Below are 24715 nucleotides of genomic sequence, written 5' to 3' on the forward strand. Positions count from 1 at the left end.
ATTTCTCCTGATTTCAAGCAATACTCCTAAATCTGCATGTGGGATTAATGTGAAAATAACAAATGGTGTATCAGATGTAGTTACCGTGATACAGTTTCAATGCAAGATTTTTTCACTTCATCAATGTCAGCAAAATTAAGAGGTCCCAAAGAAACAGGATTCTTAGAATTAAAGGTTGCTAGACTAATTCATTTACTGTTTAAAGTCATATAGCATTGAAAGAGTGAGACTGACCAGTTAAACCATGTAAGTAATTTATGGTCTTACAGTTCATTAATTTTAAAGCAGTCATGAATGACCCCGGAATTAATCACCTGTTCGGGTACTTAGTAAAATATAGACTGTCCCATATCAGTGGAATTTATTCATATGAATAAAGATATCCTCAGTAACAAAGAACAACCAATTCTGGCAGAGCAGGTCAGAATCCTACCACACAGAAGAAAAAAAAAGTTTAAAATGCCTGTATAGTTTAAAGACACCCTACTCTGAAACTCATCACATCTTTCAAGAAGATGCATTATATCTGGGTTTTAAATCCTACATTTACCATCCTACAAATGTTTGGTTTGGTCATTCAGAGGCTATGGACTTCTCTAAAATATCAAAAGAATTGCCAACCATTTACTATTTTCTATCAGTCATGGCCACTGTGTAAAACCAGGGGAAAAGTGACTGGTTGGGTAAATACCAGAGTGAACATCCCAAACTGCTACTGAAAAATCTGAATGAAATATCTGAATTCCACACATTTGAACCATTCTAGGAGATGTAGTATGAAAGGACCTGATACAGGGAAACCCAAGATCTAGCATGCAGCAAGAAAAAAAAATTACTGAGTGATGTGAGGTAAGGAAGTCACTTAACCTCTCCACAATTCCATTTTTCTGTTCGCAACAGTGATCCTGCCCCTATCACAAGCAGAAACTGGGAGCACTAATTAAGTTTGTAAAGCACTTGGGCTTTTTTAAGTCAAATGTTATGAAGATATAGATTATAATTTGTAGAGCCAAAGCCTGCTAGAAGTAGTGCAACAATCTCATTATTACAGACAATAAGACTTAGCTATTGTATTTAGCTGAGAGATGTATAAAGAAAAAAAATATATAGCTATGTGACTAGTGATTCAACAGCTGAATTGCTTAGAACGTAAGTCTGCCATTAATTTTCACTGGAAAAATCCTATCTGGATATGAGTTTTTATTACCTTTTATAAGCATGTTATTTTCTATCATGCTTTGGTACCATGGCAATTGAGAACACAAGTCATCTGCAGATTCTGGCATCCCTGGAATTTGACATTTGCGACTTATAAAACACAGTTTGGGAATGTTCTGGAGTATTATAAGCAGCTTTGTTCAAAATAAAAATGCAGCTATCTGCAGATTCATTCTCTTCGCAGAACAAAGCAGTAGGGAGGCTCTTTCTCGTTTTAAACAAAAGTCTTGCCTGCTTCTTCTTGGCCTGTGTGGTGGCACTCTCCATCCTCTCCAAGATAGGGTCAGCAAATAACTGCTGCACCCACAAGCAGAAACATGCACAGGTTGAGAAGAGAGCTCAGTTGGTGAGAACTCTACAATACGGGAAAAGATCCGTGAAGAACAAGAGATGAGATAAGGGAGCGAATAAAATTGTGAAAGGGTAAGTAGAGCATGTAATGCTGCACAACATCACCAGCCGGCTCATACCAGAGCTACCAGTGCAGTCAGGCTCATACTTCAAAGAGGTCCTTGAACACACTCACCCCTCCCTGTAATCACCTACACCAGCCCTTTGCTCTGAACACTTGATGGGCACAGCTAAAAGAAGGAGAAAGAGAACTTGAGCAAGATAGAAAAAAAAATGGGGGGAGAGTGGGGGAAGGAAGATGCAAGGAAAAAATGGTCGTACAATAAGACGCTTCTTTTCTTCTCCTGATGGCCTCTCTCTGTGTCCCAGAACTATAATTCATATTCTTGGGTAATATTTATTTAAGTTTAATTGGATACAGAGATTGCAATGCTAGATACGCACTAGCAAATGCAACTGAAAACAGAGCTCAGAGACTGGAAATGGTATCTGGGAATATGGTGTGTTCCTTACTGTACCTATCACAAACGTATTCATACACCTCCCACAGCCCATCTCAAAGGCACTCGCCCAAAATGGCCATTTTATTTCCAAAGTCAAAGCTGATGTTAAACCAACTGTCACTGTCATATGGAAGAAGGCAAATATAAAAAGGTCACTGAAGTGCCAGATGGGAGAATTTTTGAACTAGAAGCTCTGACATTAATTCTCTGTGTTTGTCTGAAATACTGAACTCAACGAGCAGATTAAATGTCCGTGCTGAATTGCCAAGTGAGAAAAAAGTCACTCTCACAGAAATAACAACTGATCAGGTAGGAATCCCAGTTTAATAAAAATGTGGAAAGATTTTTATCCGCATCAAAGAAAATAAGATTTTATACTAGAAGTTAAAAACTGCTTACACAATTCTTTCCTTTGACCACCAACACACCAAGAGCTGCAATATAGTACATATTTATTCTGCTAACTTGATACCTAAGTATTAGCATAATTCCTGAATCCAGCACAAACTTGAAATCAGGAGTTATTGAAAATTACTTTAGGTCCCCTCAACATGGTAAGAAAAAGCTGACGATTTCAAAAAGATTTTTTTTTCTGTTCAGAGCACAGCCTAACTTCAGAAAAGTGACTTTCCAATCCATTAAAGTTGATGTTCTTCTCCTTGCAGAGAAAAATGGTCCAGTTTTCAAGAGAGTCTGGATTAGATTTTAGGCCTTTAAAAGCCTACATATGTCCTCAAAGCAAAACCCTGTTGTGTGACAACAGACGTCAGGAGGAGTCACCTAAGGACAGGGTCTCAGATAAAGGTCACACCAAAGTCCCGACAGCCTCTAACGTTCATGAAAAGAGACACAAACTCAACGGAGCTGATCTGAAGAGGCATTTTGCTCTATTTCTGTACTGATGCCCCGAAATACAATAACTGTGTTAGTAATAAAGCCTGGCAAATAAATTCTTCCTTTCACTTGCACAGTGCTCACATTTGTCACACTGGTATGTAATGCAATATGCCATGCAAGCATTTCCTGAAATTGCAACCAGGCTGCTGCTTCCATTAACCTGTTTCCAGACTTGCTGCATCTAAAAGTAGGAGGCTCATTCCTCCAATAAAGCAAACAGGAGGGCACAGTTGTGGATCAGCAGTGGTGACAGGGTGGGCGAGGCAGCTTCCAGTGCCAGGCACGAGCCAAGGATGCCTTGGTAACCAGAAAAGCGGTGGAGAAAGTGTCTGAACATAAACACTCTCCCAAGAAATTGTGACAGGTGGTTTTTATACTCTTTTACTTAGTTACCCACTTGTATCTGTTGTCTATCCTCCTCTGTAACCATATGAACAGGATTTAAAAAAAAAGATTAAAAAAATATTTTCAATCCCTTTTCCATATCAGCCTCCTGCTCCAACAGATGGCTACATGTGCCAGTGCTAGTTTATACAGTTTTCTTTCCATAAGTGCATTATTAGTGGTTTTGTGAGAACAGTATATTAAGTCTTTCTGAATTTACAGGTTTGTAATTTTGTTCTATCCTCTAAAACTCCCCCTGATCATGAAGTTATCAAAGGCATATCCATAAATGCAGTAAGTCTTCCCACTGCCAAGTTCAAGTGTGAGAAATCTTGAGAGACTTGACAACAAAATGCCTATTCTTGCTAGAATCTGAGGCTGTCAGTAAGATTTTTAAGAAAATAAATCGTAAACAACTCCATGCCTTGAAAATAGGTTCTACCCAGTTCCTTTAGGCTCCTTTGCCTATCCCTAGTAAGCCTCTTGATTCTTTCACAGTTATCACCAAGTACTTCTGACTCAAACTAAAAAAAAATTTGTCCTCTTACAAGCAGGGACTTCAACAAAAACACTGCTGTTGGTCAGATCTGGTCATGCAACTGACAGACTAAGACTTAAGCCCAACTACTCAAGACCTTTCACATATATGCTCTTCACATAAATGCTGAAGAGCACTTTTTTAATTAAAAGAAAAGAGGAAGGGGATAGGTCGTGTAATCATCTTTGTGAAATACAGGCATTTGCAGGTGGAAAGGTTTTGCAGCTATCTTTTGTCTGGTGTGATGACAACCTTCATTGCACTGAAGCAGCATGCATGTCAAGAGAGCAATGACACTCTCACATTAGCTTCAGCAGATGCTTTAAAAGTGCTTTGCAAGAAATAATTCAAGGCTAGAATGGTAAATTAGTTTGGCTCTTTTTCCTTCAGACCACTTCCTTCATTTAAAAAATACATTAAAGTGTACTTACTTCATTCCTTTCCCTGTTTTCTTCATTTTTCTTCCTTTCTTTTCCTTTTTAAATATCTTTACCAAAAGCCAGAGGATAAACTAGGTAATGAGACTTGCTTGCTTCATTCTGCTAATGCATTTCAAAGTTTCATTCTAGCACCAAGAAAGAAATCTCTCCTGCTCTTAGTTGCTTCATCCCTGAGGTCAACAACCCTACAGGTTGAGAAATGCAGCTTCCAAGGCAGATCAATGTCACAAGGAAAGACAAGCTCTCTGAGCATTTCTAGATCTGCTCCTCTACGTATTATCTTCCAAACCACTGAATTTGACAAAGTATCCTCTATCAAATCAGCACAGTATAAAGGCAGAGGCAGAAAAAGAGCTTCAACTTTGTCACTATTCTTTTGTGTGAGTAATCTTCCAAGATCTGAATAACCTACATTCTAACTCGGTCTCCCAAAAATCTTAATAACAGCCATCCACGACCTTTCTGCCATTGCTTTCTTTCATGGAAGTTTGAAAGTTCAGACAAGGATGACAAGCTCAGTTTCACAAATAATTAAATGAAAAGTCCTCATCTGTGTTTGGATTTCATATACACCTGACTCTTCTTTTTTTTAACTTGATCTTTCTGGTTTTTTTCCCCTCAGACAAATGACCTGGTTACAGAATTCTATAAAACTTGAAGGAAAAGTCTCAAAGGAATTTTCTAGCAGCTACTGCAGGTTTGTCAGACTTGCAGCAGCACAATAACTTTCAAGGCAAAAAGGTGTAAGGGAGCATAATGAAACTTGCTTCTCAGTGCGTAATGTGCTACACTGGAAAACATGCCATATCCTACAATTCAGAATTTAGTCAGGAGCATTATAGCATCTAGTTGGGAAAATTATAGCATCTAAAGTTATTCAGAATATGAAGAACGCTCCACTATATCTTTTCTTGCCAAGATGGATAAAACTTAAAACGGAGAGGTTTCAAACTGATACTGAGAAGAACTCATCATAAGAAGAACAACTACAATTTTATAATGAGAATTCTATGAACAGCATAGAGATAATGCTCATTTTTTAAAAAAACCTACATATTTCAACGGAGAAGTGAAAATCACTCCTGCTTCTTTGATGTGTTCAAGCCAAAACATGTGCTGTAGTAGACTTACGACTGTGCTCAAATGAATTCTAAAGAAAAAGCTGTAACAGTACAAAGCAGCCAAGCCTTCTGCAGTTGGTGACAATTTGCACCTCCAAAGCTGTGAGTTCATCATGAATCACTTTCAACAAGCAACAAATTCCAAGAATCAAACTGGTCAAAAATCACATCTATCATTAGAACATCAGTGTGAGAAGTCCTCCAACCTTACACTACATGAAGCTTCTCATGAAAAAATTGTCTCAAAACTGAGAGTGATTGTAGATATTTTGCATGGCTTTCCCTGCACAGCTGCCCACCTGCAGCACAATCACATTTTATAAATATATAATTTTATGTATCTGAACCACTTTTCCAAATACAGAAAACTCCTTGCAAACTTGAAAGTTAGGGGGCTGGTTCCACCACTTTCCTAGGCAGCAGCAAAACCAACCACCCCATCATTAAACTGTAGAACTTTTCAAGACAACTCTTCTGCATTACACTAAAATAAAATTTCTATAGCCAATATTTAACAACAGAAACTATTTGTTCATTAAAACCCCCACTATTTACAGAGAAGTCTGGGCAAACCCATTTTACCCATATTCTCTAACAGTTTAAACACATTTTCTGTGTACTTACACAAAGATTTAATAAACTGGAGAAGGACATATTCAAACACTCTAAGCCTGTAGACTGAAAAGCATCAGAAATGAATTAAGTGAAGCTGAGCTTTCACAATATAGAAATAGATATTATGCCTTTTCCTGGTGGTTTTACTTCCTCACTGCTCACTTGGCAACATTTGGTATTTTTTTCTTCAGTTAAGTTGTATACAATTTAATATTAAATTACAAACATCCAACACAGCAAAACTGAAATATAACTGACATAAATTCTATTCAGTTTCCTGGATAGAATGATACACACTGGATCAAACGCTTGCTGATACGATATTTGTTGCTAGCTTAGGTTATTTTACATTTATATAACATCTAGCTGAAGTTTATCAAGTTATTTTTCAATCAGAACCTGCAACAGATCTAGTCAGCAGGATGGGATAGCAAGTTCAGCTCTCAAATTAATGTACACAAATTCCAACAATAAATTCTACAAATTTTTGCAAAGTAAAAAAAAATCTCTGCTCACACTTTTCACACCATTTCTGACTAGCACACCAAAACAAAGACAACTAACACATAAAACTGTATGTTTCCATGTCCCCCACAGGCCAGTCCAGAACTGATATAGCAACTTCAGAGAAGCCCATCCACCCAAGAATATGATAAACAAAAGAGCAAGTTCAGCAGCAATAGAGAGAAAGCCCAAAAGCTACTTCTACGAAGGCAAAATGATGTGTTTATGGGGTTGATTCAAAAATTTTATAATACAAAATCACCCCCCTGAATTCACATTCAGTACTAAATTACTATTTCACTACTCGCTTTTTGCTAAACTGCTAAATCCAGAAATATATGTAGGCTTATATTAGGGAGTGGAACAAAAGATATCAGTGAAAAATATGCCACACGTCAAAGAGATGCATATAGTCAATGATTCTTACAATATACAATAGACTTATCTCAAAAGCAAAAAGCATCACAGAAAGGTATTTACTGAACTATACAAAAAGCCAGAAGTCATCACATAGGTGGAAGGAGCACTTAAGGACTGGTGGAGCTGCTATTGGAAGAACTTGTCCTGGCATTAAAATTATAATAACAGTATTAAGAAAAATAAAGTCCTTAAGGGTCGGATTCTTAACATCATTAGTACATTCATGTATCTTCCTAACATGGTAGCAGAAGAAAAACTTAATCAAAGATGCTGGAAGCCAGTACGGACTTATCTAAGGGAACTCAAGTTCAGAAAATAGTAATTAACCTATTCTTCCCAAACTAAGAACACCAGCTGCTCTTTTCTTTAGTTCAGAAACAGGCTTTGGAGAACTGATATTGCACAGCCTCTCTGTTGTTTCAGTTAATATTTGCTACTCCTATTCATTTCAACAGGGATTGTAAACTGTAATTTTCATTGTATCAATACCTGAACATTTAGGAACATTTTAACACTAGTATTATCAAACCCAATTTACAAACCACGTACAGCACTCCCTGACAGCTGAGTATTTTTGCCTTTCTGGGACTTCAAAGGAAAACAACCCCAACAGAGCTGTCTGGATCTGCTCAGCAGCTCCTGTGACCTTTAAGGGGCGCATCTGTACTCACATTTATACTGAAGTTGCTGAACATGACAGCCCAAATTCTCATCGTTCTGCCCCAGGCTGAGCACTCACACACACTCTCACCCCAGCAAGCTCCTGCCGACCCCAAAGACCCACTCAGGGCAGCTACTGAAATCTGCAGGGGCAAACGCCCAGTGGAAGCTGGAACCGTGCAAGGATTTAGCTTAAAAAACAAAAACATCCCTTACCCCTTCTCTCCACAGCTGGAGCCCAGCAGAGCTGCCCGTGCCAGCTGCCCTGTGGGACCGGCCAGGCACACTTGCTCTTCAGTCTAATCACAGCCCCTTCATGGCTCTATCCATGTTCTCATCTGTGGGGACTCTGGGAGAAACAAGAATCGCCTGTCTGAGACAGACAGAGCACCTGCTTTGAGGTCAACTCTCCAAAGAGCCCACCAATGCTGTGGGCTGTCACACCCAGTGTGAGGGGGAAATGTCAGAAACTGTTGCGGCAGGTTTGGTTTTAGAAATTTGAGGGACTGGTTTTGTTTAAGATTTACACAGCAAAATAACTAAAAAAAAAAAAAAAATAGGTGATCATTTTTGCTATAGAACTTCAATGGCTGGCCAACCTTGCACTAAGACAAGATCTTGATGATTTTTTGCCTCCTCAGCTGCAACTCCTTGAAGTTCTTTCTTCCTGGAATCAGGGGCATTAAGGATACTATGGTAAACACTCACTCCTCAGGTAATCCCTTATCTCCTGCTGTGACAGACCCCAGCCTCACTACAAAACTGATTCACAAAAAGACCTTTATCTTCAAAGAGCACTTGGCAATAACTGCCTATTAAACTATGTGCTTCTTCCCTTTCCCATCTGTGTTCTTAACTTTTGGCCATATTTTCCACATTTTAAGTTAATTTTTCCAGCTAGTTAATTTGGAGTCTGTGTTTAACTAAGTACCACTATAGGGAAGATTATTTATCAATAAATTATGTCTGAAACAATATTCTTTTCTTAAACTCAGAAAACTAAAATGGGAGAACTCTAGAGACAGTAGTTAACACAGCAAGCAGACATGATGACTTTAGACTTGGGGAGAAAAAACACTTGGAGGTAGGAAGATGATAGAAGCAACAAATTTCACGTATATAAGTAGATGAAAAGATAACACTAAGAGAAAAACACAATTTAAAATTTGCTTTAAAAAAATCCCACATTCCTGGACTTCCATTAGTTGTACAATATGAGGACAAACACAAGTGGTTGGATTACTTCTATGCATTAAACAATAGTTTGCAATTTATTAATAGGCATGACAGTATAAGAAAAGGAAAACTTCCATAAAAAGTATTTAAAAAATACAACCGAAATAACTCTTGCAATAGAAACATTACAGGTAATTATCAATAAAAAAAAAGAAAAGGCATCTCTACTTTCTGAGAAAAAGCTATGTAAATTAAGGTTGTAAATAGTGTGAAACTGACCACCTGACATCACTTACATTGCAGTATATATAGCATTTTTTAAGGAAGGAACTCTAGCGAAATAATAATGAAAGCTTCAGAAAATAATTGATGTAGGACTGAATCTTTACCCTTTAATCATATTCGGTGACAAAGAAGAAGAACCCTTTAATTGGCAAGTACAGAAAAAGCAAACATGAATCCCTGTCAAACTAGTTATTTGATCCCACACTGATATACAACTGATCTCTTCTTGGAGTATAATTCACATGCTGCATAAAGATAAGCATTCTCCTCTAGAAAAAAGCCCCTTTGCTTTTGTCCTTAACTAGTAATAGCAAAAACCATCTCTCACCACTCTACCGTTACTATCACAGTTCATTTCCTTTAAATAGTAGAACATATGGTGAAATACTAATTTTTGTTCAGCTCCAATGGATTTCTGTTGAGAGTTTTCTATAGCTTGATCTATAACTGAAACACACTAGCTGTCAGTTAAGTCATCAGAAATAATTCAAGTAATTCCATACTATGGCCACATTTTAATCTTTCTGTCTTGTACTAATGGTAATTGGTGCTCTTTTCTTCCTCTCTTTCCCTGAACATGCTGCTGCTCTAAGCTTTCATATGTTGAAATATTCCACTAAGATCCAAACCGCTGTCAACACACTCCTACATAAGCATTCAAGAATGACTACCTAAAAAGACTACCTCACTTTTTGTTATATTAAATAAAGACAGTATGCAAGAGAAATAAAATCATGACAGAGGTTAGCAAGGCAAAACACATCCATGATATAGTATGTATTTATAAAGGATCTTTTTAATTTTATCTTCTACCACCCAGCAAATCTGTAACTGTTATAGACATTTATTCAGATCTAGCAAGATGCACAGACTTGTTAGCAGAGATGAAAAAGTGGCTGATCACGTCCTTCACTCACTCATCCCAGAGGGCGTTCAGCCAAGCATGTATCGGAAAAAATTGCCCATACTATCCTCTTAATACAATTATAAATAATGGTGCCTGAGACAGAGATACAAAGCTGTACCGAGAAAAGCATCGCTTTTAAGCCTTCCCCTACCTTTTCCCTGGTATTTACAAACCGCAGGCAGTACTGCTGGGGAATCTCACCAGGGTGGCTGCCGAGAGGTCTCATGTGGCGTTCCCAGCTTCCCACCGCCTCCCTCTGCCTGGATGTTAAGCATTCCCGAGAAAACCCACCCTGACATGCACAGAATGAATCCTGCTCAAGTTGGAAGCATGTGATAACTAGGCTTCAGGTTGAAACAGGAAACCCCAGCACCCAGTTAATCCCAGAGATTTAAACAAGCCCCATCTTACCGTTTTGCTGTTGCCCAGATCAGGTCAGATTCACCTGCAACTCTTTGGCATCTCTCTAGCAATGTTAGTGTTTGCAGTCAGGCCGGGCTCATTCAGCAACTGAATTCACAACATCTTTCTGCACTAGCAAGCTGAAATGGTACGGCTGTACTACAGCTAAGAAAGGGGGAAATCTAAAGCAGCAAACAAAGAAATCCCTCAAGACAGGGTAATCCCAGTGGAGTAGAATATAAAAGGTACAGATGAGCACTGAGGGTACACTATTTCTCTGTCTAAATTTCATCAGCAATACTATGCTCTTTCTAAAAAGATTTTTTTTTTTAAATATATGATGGACTTGCCTGTGGAGTTCCCAGAAAGGCAGAGTACCCAGGCTCTGCAGCAGCATTGCAGCCAAAGTAACCATGCATATGCTATCTAGGCAATTTACAGCAGTCTTTTTGAAAAGATATTGATTTACAATGTAGCACTGCCTCAACCCAACACAGTACTGCAGCCAAAATAGCTAATGGTGATTTCACAGGAGTTAAGGGGAAAAACTCAACATTCAATCAAAGGATGAAACTAATCATTCCCAATTCAATTTGTCCCAGTACTGAAAGATATCAGCAAGTTCTAGAGTGACAAAATGACATTATAGAAATAATCTATGGGGACCTGGAAACAAGCACTATGAATACCATAGCCAGTTTTATATAAACAATAAATATTAAAAAGCATTTAAAATTTATTGAGTCAAAATACGAACTCTCAAGTTAGTTTCAGCATTTTAAGGATGAAACTTAGTATTTAATTTATGAATGTACAAAATACACAAAGCTGTGAGTAAGCAATAGACACCTACTCCGTGCTGGGAATCCACTACTCAGCCCAAGCAAGCTTGAGTGTGGTAGGAGGGAAAAGAGGGCAGCAGAAGCAAACCCTGGCAAACCCTCAGGGAGGGCTTCTCTAGAAAGGAGGCAGTGCATCTTCTCCACCTCCTACTCCTACAGCAACCCCTGCTGGTCTGTGCTTCAGATGGCTCCTGGCTTCCCAGAAACCTCCTGGGGTTGGGGGAGCATTGGGCAGACTATACTAGGACAGGGAACAGTAATGTGTACATCAGCGAAACCTTCAGGAGGAAACGCATGCAGCTCAGCTGAGATGACATCTTCAACACCCTGAAATGTTTTTCATTTTTATGTAATGATGACGTACAATGAACTAGCAGGCAAAACACAGCCCTGGCTCACAACCCGGGCAGCTCCAGTGACCCTCACCACAGAACCATTGGAAATCAGCTCCCTTTTAGAGTTCCACTTTGAAGTGTGTTTAAACTCAACTCATTTGCTCAAGTCCCGCCATAGTCTCCAAGACTTACATATGTTGGCATACATCTCAACTCCAGGCTCACATGTGAACCTAGCATCAGTGGCTCCAGTGACATATAAAACTTGAATGCATAAGCAAATTCTATAAGATGCTTCCAAAATTATGTAGTAGTTATCTTTTCCCCTCATCTATTTCCCAGCCTTAGTCACAGGGGCATCTCCAGACTTCTCAGGTTGTTAACTTGGTTTCCAAGCAGATAGAAGGCTTCACATCTCCTGAAAAAATATGACTTCCACTCTCTTGAACAAAATTTTCTTCTCCTCTCTCTTGAGTGTGAGGCTCAGAAGAAAACACGAATAAGAGCTTCCAGTTGAAATTACAAGAAAATACTTTCACAATGTTTACATTTCTTGGCCTTATTCTGTCAACAACAAATTTGTCTGAGGCTGAGGGAGAACAGAACAGAAGGATGCTCAGGAAAAAGAAAAAAAGATAGTGAGTAAGCACCTGCAGAGACCAATATGTGCCAAAAGACAGGCACCATGTTAAGGGAAAAGTGGTGGATGGCCATGAGAAAAGGAAACACAATAGGCAAAAAAGGCAAGCCAGAGAAACAGGGAACTGGATTCCAGAAGCAAACAAGGTGTCAGGCCAAGGCACAGAGACTGAAAGCAAGACAAATAGCCTACAAAGTTATAGAATCACAGAATATTCTGAGTTGGAAAGGACCCACAAGGATCACTGAAGTCCAGCTCCTGACCCTGCACAGGACCATCCCCAAGAATCACACCACGTGTCTGACAGTGTTGTCCAAATGCTTCTTGAACTTTTCCAGGCTTGATGCTGTGGCCACTTCCCTGGGGACCCTGTTCTAGTGTCCAACCACCCCCTGGCTGAAGAACCTTTTCTTCAACCTAAACCACTCCAACACAACTTAATGCCCTTCCTTTGGGTCCTGTCACTTCCTTTGGGTCATGAGAGAGAAAAGATCAGCACCTGACTCTCTGCTTCCCCTTGTGAGGAAGTTGTAGACTGTCATGAGGTCTCCCCTCAGTCTCTTCTCCAGGCTGAACAGACCAAGCAACCTCAACCACTCCTCATACGGCTTCCCCCTAGGTTCTTCACCATCTCTATGGTTCTCCTTTAGACATTCTCTAGTACCTTTATATCCTTCTTATACTGTGGCACTCAAAACTGCCCCCAGCACTCAAGGTGAGGCTGCCCCAGTGCAGAGCAGAGCTGGACAATCCCCTCCCTTGCCCAGCTGGTGATGCTGTGCCTGATGCCCCCCAGGACACGGCTGGCCCTCCTGGCTGCCAGGGCACTGCTGATTCATGTTCAATTTGCCATTGACCAGGATCCCCAGGTCCCTTTCTGCAGGGCTGCTTTCCAGTCATTCTCCAGTCTGTCCATACTTGATTGACCCACTCAAGGTGCAAAACCTGGCACTCCCCCTTGTTAAACATACAGTTGGTTATTGCCAAGGTGTCTTAATTTGTCTAAATCTCTCTCTGCAGGGCCTCTCTATAGTGAAATACAACTTACAGAAACCTTCCATATTTAAAAGTTAATTATTTTTACTTCATCGAAAAAATTGGAAAAAAAAAATTCATTTATTGCATTAAAGCCCTTCTCGTTGCCTTTGTCTCTGACCTTCCTCAAAAGATCCAATTCCAAGTGGGTTTTGGCTTTTGTAAGTGCATACTTGGAAGATGTATCTGTATTCCTTCCCAGTTACTTGTTCTCAAATCCATCTTCTATATAATTCCTTTTTAATTTTGAGTCTTGTTAGGAAGCCTTTGTTCATCCATGCAGGCTTCCCAGCATTTTTGCTTGACTCCCTACTATTCTTATCCCCCTCCTTCTCCTGTGCTAGCCCCACCCCTTGCCCTACTCCGAACCCCATCTGCAGACTGTGGTTGAACATAACTTGGCTAGAGCACAAATATGTGCTCTGCTGCTGCCCATGGTACAACAGAGAGGACTGGGAAACCTGGCTGGAAGGCAAATGCTATCTAGAATTAAGAATGGAATTGATGGAACACACAAAGACCCCTGTAAGCATGGGACTGGTTTGTTTTCCAGGGGGGCGGGAGAGTAACCAACCTCAAAAATAGTTTCAATACAATAACTAAAAAAAAAGTCAAATAACTATGGAGTTGGATTCAGAATTTAAAACTCTCCATGGAAGCCAGCTGCAAATACAAATTTCATATTATCAGTACTTTAAGTCCTGCCAACACTTTCATCCCAGGGCAGACTGCAAAATGCTATGTGGCACTTGGGAACAGTTCTTCACATATAAGGAGGTGTCTTTGGAGATTTTCAAGACAAAGGCAAATTGCTACACTTGAAAAAGAGAGATTACACAATGTCATAGCTCTGATGTACCATTAATTAAAAATGCAAACCATCATTTATTAATATGGCATAGCAAAAAAATGCCAGTAGCTACCTTTGTTCTGTGTGGTCTTACTACACACTAATAAAATGAACTTGTAAGTACTGTCCTATTTTCATTAGTCAATGATTACATTGAATCATCTGAGAGGAGGGGAAACGGAGCAAGGGAGAAAGGCAGCTAACATTTCCCTCCTCTCCAAGAAGTAATAACCAAATGCAGTAATTAGTAGAAGTTTCATACATCCATACGAGCCCATTTTCTCCTCATAGAAGAAAATGCATGGCTAAGGAGAACCACTGCTTCTCAACACAAACATTTCCATTTTGACAACTGCAGACTGAATATACAAGCAAAAAATAAACACTTTTGAAAATTTACTCACTTGTGAGAGTCATATAGACATCTAGCCAGACACTTCACAAGCCACAGATAATATTTCATGAAGAAATTGTTTAACAAGATGCTTAAGGAGTTGTGTCCAGAAACTCAGTGCTGGATGGGACACCTGTCCAAGTCCAGTTCAGATCCTTCTGATCATAGGTGATGATAAAACATAACCCCCTTCCCTAAACTGAGAAGTTTGAGTTTAGTTTGAGTTAGAATACAGAGAGTACAAGAAGACATGACCTTAATAAAACAATCCAGCAGCAATACAAATGTATTGAACGCAAAGAAAATAATTTTTATCTTAAGATGGCAAGTGAAGCAGTGGATAATATTGCACAACGGAATGCATGACAAGTTATTCAAAGTACAACATGCTGTTAAACTTGCTTTGCAATAACAATATTTAAACTATACCAGATGCATTATATGGTATGGTGGAATTTCATTTAAAAAGTCACTGTCTGAAATAAAATGCCATGCAACGTTGCCAATTAGCTTTGCAACTTTTAAGACCAAAAAAGAGATTTTGTGGGTTTAGGGACTGATTCCAGATAGAGTTTGCATTACAAAGAACATTGAAACTACAAACTCAAAGGGAACAACAGCAACATAGAGAATACTGTGTAATGATTTTAAACAAAATACTTCAAATTGGTCCAGATATATTTTCAGCTCTGTCTTTGCATATAACAGGTTAATTTAATTACTTTAGGCAATTATGCTCTTTCTGTGCCATAGGAAAACCTAACTCCAACATTCCTATCAGAGCCATATCTTCCAGTGAACACTAATACAGTTACACTGAGCTGGTTTTATTTGTTATTGATACTTCTGTGTTCCTTGCTATGGTTGCAAAAATCTCATATAAATAAAATATTTCAGACTACAATATATTGGTGCAGTGTATTCATGATAAGAACTTAAATTTTATTATTTTATCTTGATTTAGGATTTCCCTTTAGGAAAGTCAAATATTATTTTCTAAGCCTCCATTTTTTTCTTTGTTTTAAGGCCTTAGTTAAAGGTTTTGTACAAGCGCTATTCTAAAGAATTATGTTAACCTCTGATTATTAGTCCAAAGCACTTAAAGAAAGCACATGCAAAGGCCAGAGGCAATCAGATCTGCAGCATGATCAGCAGTTAATATACACAGATACCAAGTGTAGAACTCAATCAAAATATGGAATTTTGTGGTAATTCTACTTTTAAGAAAGTAGATCTGTGGGGTTTCCCACTGGCAATCCAAAATGGGACTCCAGCATACCTCCACCTTCAATAATAAGGCATGCCTTGCTACATGAAAACAAATAAATAGTTTTCTCTCAGTCATGTCTCACTCATGCTTGCAAAAAAAATCACAACTATTAACACACAGACAGAATTCTGAGCTAGTGCTGTGTTCATGCCTTTATAATACATTAAAATAGCACTGAAAAAAAGGTCTATTTGGAAAGAATATGAAGCCTATACCAAGTGTCAGGTAAAATAACATGCATCTTGTTTGCCTAAATTCCTCATCCCCAACTTGCAAGACAGTAACTGATAGCAGCATTATTAATCTTCAATCATACAGTTACATGTGCTGTCAATATTAGTAACATTTCACTACTGAAATGAAGGTGACTTTGTAACACATAAATAAAATTCTAGGCAGAATTATGCACCATAATTCCCATGACTTTTGATGTACCTGTATATATACACAATCTCAGTCTTAATATTACTAATACATTGTGTAAGAAGCACCACAACCTAGAATACCTAGGAAGACATTTAAATCAACATCACAGTCAATAATTGTTAAAGAACACCACAGAGAACTCAAACAGTGTAAAATTAAAACGTATGCTCTGTGATTGGAAGATGATAACAATCAGCAAGATGACTTAGTGGAGTAGCTTTAATTAAACTAACCTATCTACTACGACAAACATACATAACAAAAAAACCACTGTGCTGGTTTGAAAGTAAACCAGCCGAAGAAATGAACCCCACACAAATACCTTGAAAGAGATTTCAGGTCGGAGTTACAATTTAATAGAAAGATTACAGTAAATGCAATGATACAGAAAACCTGGCTTAAACCCACAAAGCCAAAGTATAACCTGGCACCTTGTTGGTCAGGATGGTGGCTGCAATCTGTTTAAGCGGTGGTCCTATGGAAAGTCTGGTCCTCTTGTGGAAGTTTGGGTCCTCCTCTGCATCTGTCCAGTCGTGGCAGCGGCAAGGAGAGACCGAAGCAGGACTGAGGAGGCAGGACCGGAGCTGGCCCACAAGAAGCAGCCAGGATATTGGCAGCGGCAGCAGCAGGAGGAAGCTCTTTCCTTCTGGGAGAAAGCTCTCTATATCACCATCCACCTCCTGTCCTCCAAAACCCATGCCGCTGTAATAGCAAATGCACCATGAGCAGGTAAATCCTACAGAGACCACTGAGGCAGCTGAGTCCAGCACACTCTAGAGGGTATTTTTAAGCTTGGCTCCCACAAGCACGAGAATCTCTCCAATCTCTTTTTGGCAATTCTCTATGTCCTTGGAGACATCACACCAGAGGTCTCCGAGGTGAGGTTTGGCATTCCCACAGCACTTCCTCACCTCTTCTTGTTGTTCCTCTGTGCTGTGCTGGATCTCAAATTTGTAGAAGAAAGCGCAGGCACCCCCCAGGTCAGTCTATCTTCACTGTCCAGTAGAACCACACTCTGGCCTTGGTTATTTTACACTCCCTCCAGAACAGCTTGGCCACAGCCAGCAGGACATGTGGGTCTTGTTCACACTTCCGAGAGCATTCACACTCCTGGTCTTCTGTTGTGGCCGCACTTCAAGGAAAATTGCTTCTGACCAGAGGATTCCTGAGTTGGGGCACTCTTGCAGTACCTTGGCCATCAGTGTGTTTGCAATGTTCTTCAGCCCAGATCTGTATTCCAACTGCACAAACTCCAACCAGAGATCTGGATTCTTTGGATTCTTCAGGCGAGACTTTTCCAAGATGGCTCTTGCTCTAGTCAACTGCCTGACCTTCTCCTCCAGCCTGGACAGTAAAAGCCACAGGGGTATGGAACTGGGGGCACTTCTTCAACCCTTGATTATAAGCCTCCTGTGCTTCCTCTACCAGCTCTTTTTGCTCCTCATTTTATCCTTTCATAATCCACAATTTGAGGAAGTCCTCATAGTGCTTCAAGCCTTCCTCACAGAGCTCCTGGACTGCAGTAATGTTCCCAAGCACCCATTCCAACTTCACAGGTTTCATGAAGACCCTTGCTGTGGGGGCACTGCTGTGAGCCTTTGCCAGCAGTCTCCTTGCTCTTTCATATTCACTGCTCTCTGACTCAAGCTTCATAGCAGCCAGCCAGATATCCTCACTGTTAGGGTTGCCCTGGAAAGCCAGGGCCAAGATGCTTCTGGCTGCTGGCACATCTCCCACTGGCCACTTAGATTTAGCTCCCATGAGCCACAGCACCTCTGCTTTGGGACGGTGAGCAACAGCTCTCTGCAAAAGAGCCTTCAAGGATTCTCTGGTTCCAGGGTTCTTCACAAAGTAGGCTGCTTTCAGCCACACACTCTTCTTGCTTGGGAAAACTTGCCAGACATAGACATAAATGGCTCGGGCACACTCCAGAGCACTATGAGCAACACAACTCTCTGCATCTTCCATCCAGTTGTGTTTCTGATCTTCTTCCTCGATCCCAATCCCAATCACAGCTCGCATGATTGCCTGGCATGTAGCCACACTTACAGCTTTACCACATTACTCAGCATCTTGTATCTGGTGCTCCCTGTTGAGTTTCACACTGTTAGACCTAAGAGATGTGATGTCTCTGTAAATTATTTTCTCCACCATCTGGGTGTTTCCATTGGCTTCCTCCAGTTTGGCAGCATTAATGCAGATGTGACAATCCATCAGGATACTCTCCTGGGCTTTGTTAAGGACTTTATGAGCATTTTAATATGTCTCCAGACTTCCCAGCACCAGCCACAGTTCAGCACTGGTTGGACAGCACTCCACAGCATGGCTCAGCATGACCCTGGCATCCTCAGGTTGCTCCAGCTCCTTTCTGGCTGCTTTCCACAAATGTAGCAAGTTTGGAACACGCTCAAGGGCTTTCCTAAGCACACGTTTCTTGGCATGGATATCCATCTCCTGGAGTAGCTCTGCTACTCTGATACAGATCCAGAAAGACTGTGGAAGGTTCCGGACAGCCTGGGCCACAACAGCCTTGGCTGCATCTCCAGGCTGTAGCCAAGCAGCTTCCAACCAAACATCTTCAGTTTTAGGGCACATCTCTGTTCCTTTCATGATGCGCTTTCGAGCCATCTGGAGTTTTCCAGTGACCTCCTCCAGTTGGGCTGATGCTATCCAGGCTGGTGGATGATGAGGATTGGTCTCTTGGACAGATTTAAGGAATAAACAGGCTTTTTTGATATCATCAGTATCTCCTCTGCATGTGGGAATCATGGAATTCAAGTCTGTCAAATATCCTTTTGGGTCCACTACAGTCTGGCCACTCACAGAGTCTGACATCTGGTTTAGCCTCATATCTATCCAGGTGCTCCTGGCTTGGCCAATATTCCTCATATCCAATTCACCTGTCGCAAGAGTCATCAAGCCTGGTGTCAATCTTCCTGGGTATGGTGTATTCAATCCCCCTGGATATGGACTATTCAATCCACCAAACTGTGTCTGGTGTGGGTCCATGGAAGTATGATTCTCCCTGTAAATGCTGACTGTAAATGCTTTGCAAAGAAGCTGTCAGGGGCAGGAGTCAGCTTCTTGTTCCAAGGATTCCTCTGATGCTTGTTCCTGGCATCACCAACCTCTGGAATACTCAGCCACTCCTCCTCAGTAACCTCTGCTAACTTCCGTTTCAAGTCTGAGAACTGCTGCTGAGTTTTAGGTTGTTCCATATGGTATTTTCCTACTTCCTCTTTTTCTTTTTGTTCTCTTCTTTCTTTTCTGTGTTCATCCATCCTGTTATCCAAAGATGCATCAATAGCATCTGCTTCCTCATCGTCTTTTTCATAGGGGCCGCTTGAGAACAGGCTCCCAGCACAGCCATTGAACTCATCATAATTGGTGTCATTCAAGTTCTCATCTTCATCATCCACTATCTGGTTCTGCTTCGTCTGGTCCCCCACAGTTCTCTTCCCCAGCAGGGCGTCCACGGGGTCATTGGCATCACAGGGTCATTGGCATCACAGGCAGGGCTGATGTCAGAGCGTGTGGTGAAACCTGTGGCTCCGCGGCCCAGCCCTGGTATGGAGCCCAGCGGTGTGGGCACACCCAGGAACAGCCTTGTCTTGTGGCGGTGGTGTTCCAAGTCTCCAAAGCGCCCAGTTTATACATGGTCAGGTTCAGGCAGGAATGTCCAGTGCCTCCCCCAGAGTGGGGAATTTCACAATGGAATGATGTAATCCTGTGAGTCATAGGATATTTTTGGGAGTCCTTGATGGCCTAGGTCATTACAGCTGCCCAGTGGGGCTGTTGAGCCATTATGGCCCATTGGCAGAGATGACCCCCTTAGTCTGGGTGTAGTTATCATGTCTGAGTCAATTTGTGAGACAAAGAAACACTACCTTGCCATGCAGGGTTTGCCTCTTTCCCTTATCAAATACCCAGCTTGTAGCCTGAGGGTTGTGTGTGCACTGGGCAGCTGCTGCAAACAACCCACCATTAACAGTTCATCAGGAATAATGCAGATGGGAGTAGAATACATACTTTGGTTACACCTCACATTGTAACCCAGGACACCCACAGAGCTGACAGTGCTCCTGTTTGCAATCCAAAAAACAATAAATAAAAAAAAAAAAGCTAACCAGGAAAGGACTAATATTTCTGTGACACAGATTTTAATGATGAATACTAGAGACAGAGTTTACAAAAGTTTGCCTTTAGGGACAGTTATAAAGAATTAACAATAGCTTTTTAATATCTACCAGTATGAATCTCAGGGATGAATCCCTGAAAATGTTTCATTTTTGAGTTACATATATTGCTACGGCTGATCTCATAGAGTGACAAGGCTCAGGGATATCCTTTTTCAAAGTCATCCACAGTGTTTTAGCTAGGAGAAGAAAGCTTTCTATAAATGAATTAGAAATTAACACAAAACAGTGAGTTCACCTTCATCTCTTTCTTAAGTTTAAATATATCAAAATGCTCATTTTCTTTGAAAGCACTGGATTTTATCCTCCCTTCATTTTCACTTTGAGATACTCAGATGAGAGGCTTTGGTTTAGGGTCCATATTGGGACCAGTGTTATTTAATATCTTCACTAATGACATGGATGAAGGGATCAAGTGTACCCTCAGCAAATTTGCTCATGACACCAAGCTGAGTGGTGCAGTTGACACACCTGAAGGACGGAATGCCCTCCAGAGGAACCTGGACAAGCTTGAGAAGTGACCCATGGGAATCTCACGCAGTTTAACACAACCAAGTGCAAGGTGCTGCACCTGGGCTGGGATAAGGCCCAGTATCCATCCAGACTGGGGGATGAAGGGATGTGGAGCAGCCCTGCCCGGAAGGACCTGGGGTTGCTGGTGGATGAGGCTCAACATGACCCAGCCATGTGCACTCACAGCCCAGAGACCCAAACGTGTCCTGGGCTGCACCAAAAGCAGTGTGGGCAGCAGGGAAGGGGAGGGGATTCTGCCCCTCTGCTCTGCTCTGGTGAGAGAGACCCCACCTGGAGCATTGCATCCAGCTCTGGGGTTCCAGCACAGGAAGGACATGGACTGTGTCATTTCTGTTTAATGAGGCTTAATATTTAACATATTTATAAAAACAATATTTCTGCAATGACCTCATAGCAGCTATGGTTTTGTTCTTCTTTCTTTCCCTATGTGTTTCTGAAGGTTTTAGAGTACTGCTTAACACCTAATCTCTATCTTCACACTGTCATCCAATGACCCTACAATTCTTATCCAGAATAATGTAATTTGTTTAGGCTCACCATTACGCATGCATAGCTGCAGTTAAGTTCTTCATATGCATTGGTTCATCCATACCAGTATGAAATACTCTTATCATTTCATCATCCAAATAGTCTATATTGCAAAATCCTTGGGCAACTTTTGGCAGTTCAAGTAAATAACTTTTTTTAATACATCAATTTTTCATCCCTCTTCCATGCCTTTCTCTCCTACCTGGAGGGTTAGTTGCCATTCCCCTCTAAGTCTCAAAAATGGGTATTTTACACATTCTGCATGGCATACACAGCACATGTGACATGTATAACCATCACGCAAATCATCATGACTGGAAACTCTGATGATAGCAAAACACTAGGTTAGATGGTGGCACGACATGAGATTAAACAAGTGGCTGACAAACTGAATAGAAACACTCAAGTAACACCTGATTTAAGAATATTGTTGGTTCTCATGATAAAATATGAGGAGCAGCCGTGAGAATCATCTCTCCTCCTTCCAGCTCTATTTGTCTAGAAGGTGCACTACCTAATGGACAAGGGCTTCACTGCAGTCACCCATACTTTTGTTCTTTACTAATTAAATTGGCATAGAATGATGATCAGCAAAAAGGCACGTCAAAGCTCAAACAGATGCAATGCTGAGTCAAGTGCTCACACGAAACAAGCACCAGAAGTGCAGGTATTGCACTAATATTTATCTGTTCTTTGGTTAAATACAAAGGGTTGGTTTTGACCTATGAAACCCTTTACCGTCTGGGTCATTACCCCCTTGCAGACTGCTTTTCTTGTCCTCTTTTATCTCAGTAATTCAGACAAGAGGGTTGCATTCACCTGGGCATTCTCACTGAAGGGCACTTCAGTCCAGAAGCTGATAAAGCTTTAATGCATGTTGAGCAGCTTATCTATTTTCCCAGGACTTCTTAGGTGAGAAATAGAAAGCATCTCAGGAGGAGTGAGCTGCTGAAGATAAAAAACTTCAGAAAGGACAAGAGAAAAAAACCCTCTTCCACATACTATTAAAAACACTTCTACCAAATGCAGTTAGTGGTACAGCTACTAGTAGCACAGCTACTGCAGCTTAAATGTTCACAGAACACCCATCCTCAGAGAGTATTTCACCCAAGTAGATCTTTTCCTCCCCAAACCATCTCTTCCCATACTTCTAGAGCTGAACCCCATTACAACATGTTCTAAAATAGACTCCCTATTGTCCTACAATCTTATTAAGTAGAAGAACATGGATTTTCATGTGATGGAGCACAGTGGCTACAGAAGGCTGGGACAGATTTATACATCAAGAGATTTATTCAAGAGCAAGTATGTCGCCTATAAAAAAAATTCAAGGGGCCTCCAAGGTTTTAATAATTTTTAAAAGAGAAATATACTCATTTCAGAGAGGGGAAAAGAATTTTCCTTACCTTGTTTCAGATTTTCATTAATTTCTTGAAAGGAAATTTTAAAGGAAATATGCTGTTTCAGTCTAACGAATTCAAATCCGAATGAAACTTCTTTTGGGTAAATAACATGGAAAAATACATTGATTAATTTATCTAGCTTATATCTATCTCTCTTGTATCAAGCTAAATAATCCTATTACATTAGGAAAGAGAAAAATTAATGTCTATGACAAAAAAGGGGAATGATTCCACAAAACTGACAGGTTGAAGGTTGTGAATGGACATCTTCTTCCACTTAAATCAATGCTACAGGATTTGCAGCACAATATTTCAAATCAAAAACTCTAAAACACACTGAAAATTTAGTTTACATGAGACCTCTCTGTAGTACTGGGGAGTGGGAGGAGTGTGCCTCCAAACAGTGAGAGAAATATGGACAGAGATGGCCTCCAAAATGAGAGGCTCATCATCTTTCCAGGGATTGGAGTAAGGCTGACTGGCTGATATTTCCCTGCATCCTCCTTGTCGCTCCTTCCAAAGGTCTGGATGATGTTTGCTTTCTTCCAGTCTCTTGGACTGATTATCATGACCTTACAAAGATGATCATGACCAGCCTCCCTGTGGTGTCTACCAGCTCTCTCTTCCATTCATTGATGCACTAAACCCACTTGTAAAATCTTCTGGGGGAAAAAACAAACCTGGTACTATATTTAATTTCAGATTGATTTAGCAGATGATTACAATGAAGATTATTCTTACTGTACCATAAAACAAAGTCAAATCCCCTTAAAGCAATAACTCCCACAATTTTAAGATGTTTCATGACTATCTACATGCAGTTAAAATGATAATAATGTATTGTATCAGGTATTTTCTTAACAGAAATCTTACCTTTTTTCTAGAAAAGAACAATAAATTCTCAAAAAATGAGACACGATCATCTATACGGTTCATGGATGAAACTATACAGCAGTGAACACACTTTCTTAGAAACTTCTTGTATGAAGTAGAGTCACTGATACCTGATTATTCTGTTGTTCTTCCAAATAGTAAGATGTCTTCTTAATTGATACTTAAAAATAAAATTAGCATTGCACTAGCACCTTAGTCATTAAATAGGTCTTCACTCTACTAGACTCTTAATAGACAGAGAAGCAATTTTTTTGTTCACAAAACCCCCTACAGTATCAGGAGCAAAACAAAAGTTTTAACATAAAACCAATAGTGCATTTAATTACAAATGGTAAGTGGAAAAAGAGGTCTAGAACAGAAGAAGCATCAAAACATATAAATTATGATTCCCCTAGAGTGTTTCAAGGACACACTGCAACCTAAAGTTTAACTGAGGAAAGATTTGAAGGCCTCAGAAATGTAAATGCTGCAGAACACTTCTTTTGAGGTACAATTTCCAACAGAAGTGAGAGAGCCTTTATGCATAAGGTACTTCAGCATAAAATTATGGCTGCTGTCTGACAAAATTTTAACAAAAATGACTGAAAAAATCCTTAAATGCTTTTAGAACTTATATTATTGAGGGCTTATATGTCAAATAGAATATCTGTCTGTTCTCAGAAAATGTTGCAGAAATAATGTAAAATGTAAAAAGACAGTACTAGCAGAAACAATTACTAAGGCAATGAAAATTCAGACAAGAAGAATTCAAACAAAGATTCCACTGAAGCCACAGTGATAGAAAAAAAACAACAAAAGATCACTTTAAAATGTCTTATGGCTGCCTTTGAATTTCATATGCCACAGATCTGACACTTCCAAAATAAACAGTTTCTATTTGAAATGTTGCAATAAAAACACACATCTCCTACTCTATACTTATACCAGAGGTGTTTATATTCCTGGGG

At 40.2% G+C, this 24715-nt stretch overlaps 1 protein-coding gene and 1 pseudogene across 6 annotated transcripts in view; both read right to left on the reverse strand.

The window, feature by feature from the left end:
* CDK14 (cyclin dependent kinase 14) overlaps positions 1–24715 on the reverse strand; it is a 331737-nt gene that overhangs the window by 253040 nt on the left and 53982 nt on the right. Inside the window, exon 1 of one of the 6 annotated variants that reach the window (XM_042044164.1) lies at positions 10431–10583. The exons of 4 other annotated variants lie outside the window; for them this stretch is intronic. Coding sequence is in view for 1 of the 2 variants with exons in the window: in XM_042044161.1 (XP_041900095.1) it covers positions 10171–10245 (75 nt within the window). In the remaining variant the exon portion in view is untranslated. Of the gene's footprint in view, positions 1–10170; positions 10274–10430; positions 10584–24715 lie in introns of those variants that run through there. One more of the 6 variants, XM_042044161.1, reaches the window with a different exon arrangement.
* LOC121671772 overlaps positions 16480–24715 on the reverse strand; it is a 28102-nt pseudogene continuing 19866 nt past the window's right edge.

The sequence above is a fragment of the Corvus kubaryi genome, unplaced genomic scaffold (assembly GCF_017639235.1).
Source record: "Corvus kubaryi isolate FWS band 111438036 unplaced genomic scaffold, C.kubaryi_AGA036_p1.0 37398, whole genome shotgun sequence".
In the NCBI taxonomy this organism is placed as follows: domain Eukaryota; kingdom Metazoa; phylum Chordata; class Aves; order Passeriformes; family Corvidae; genus Corvus; species Corvus kubaryi.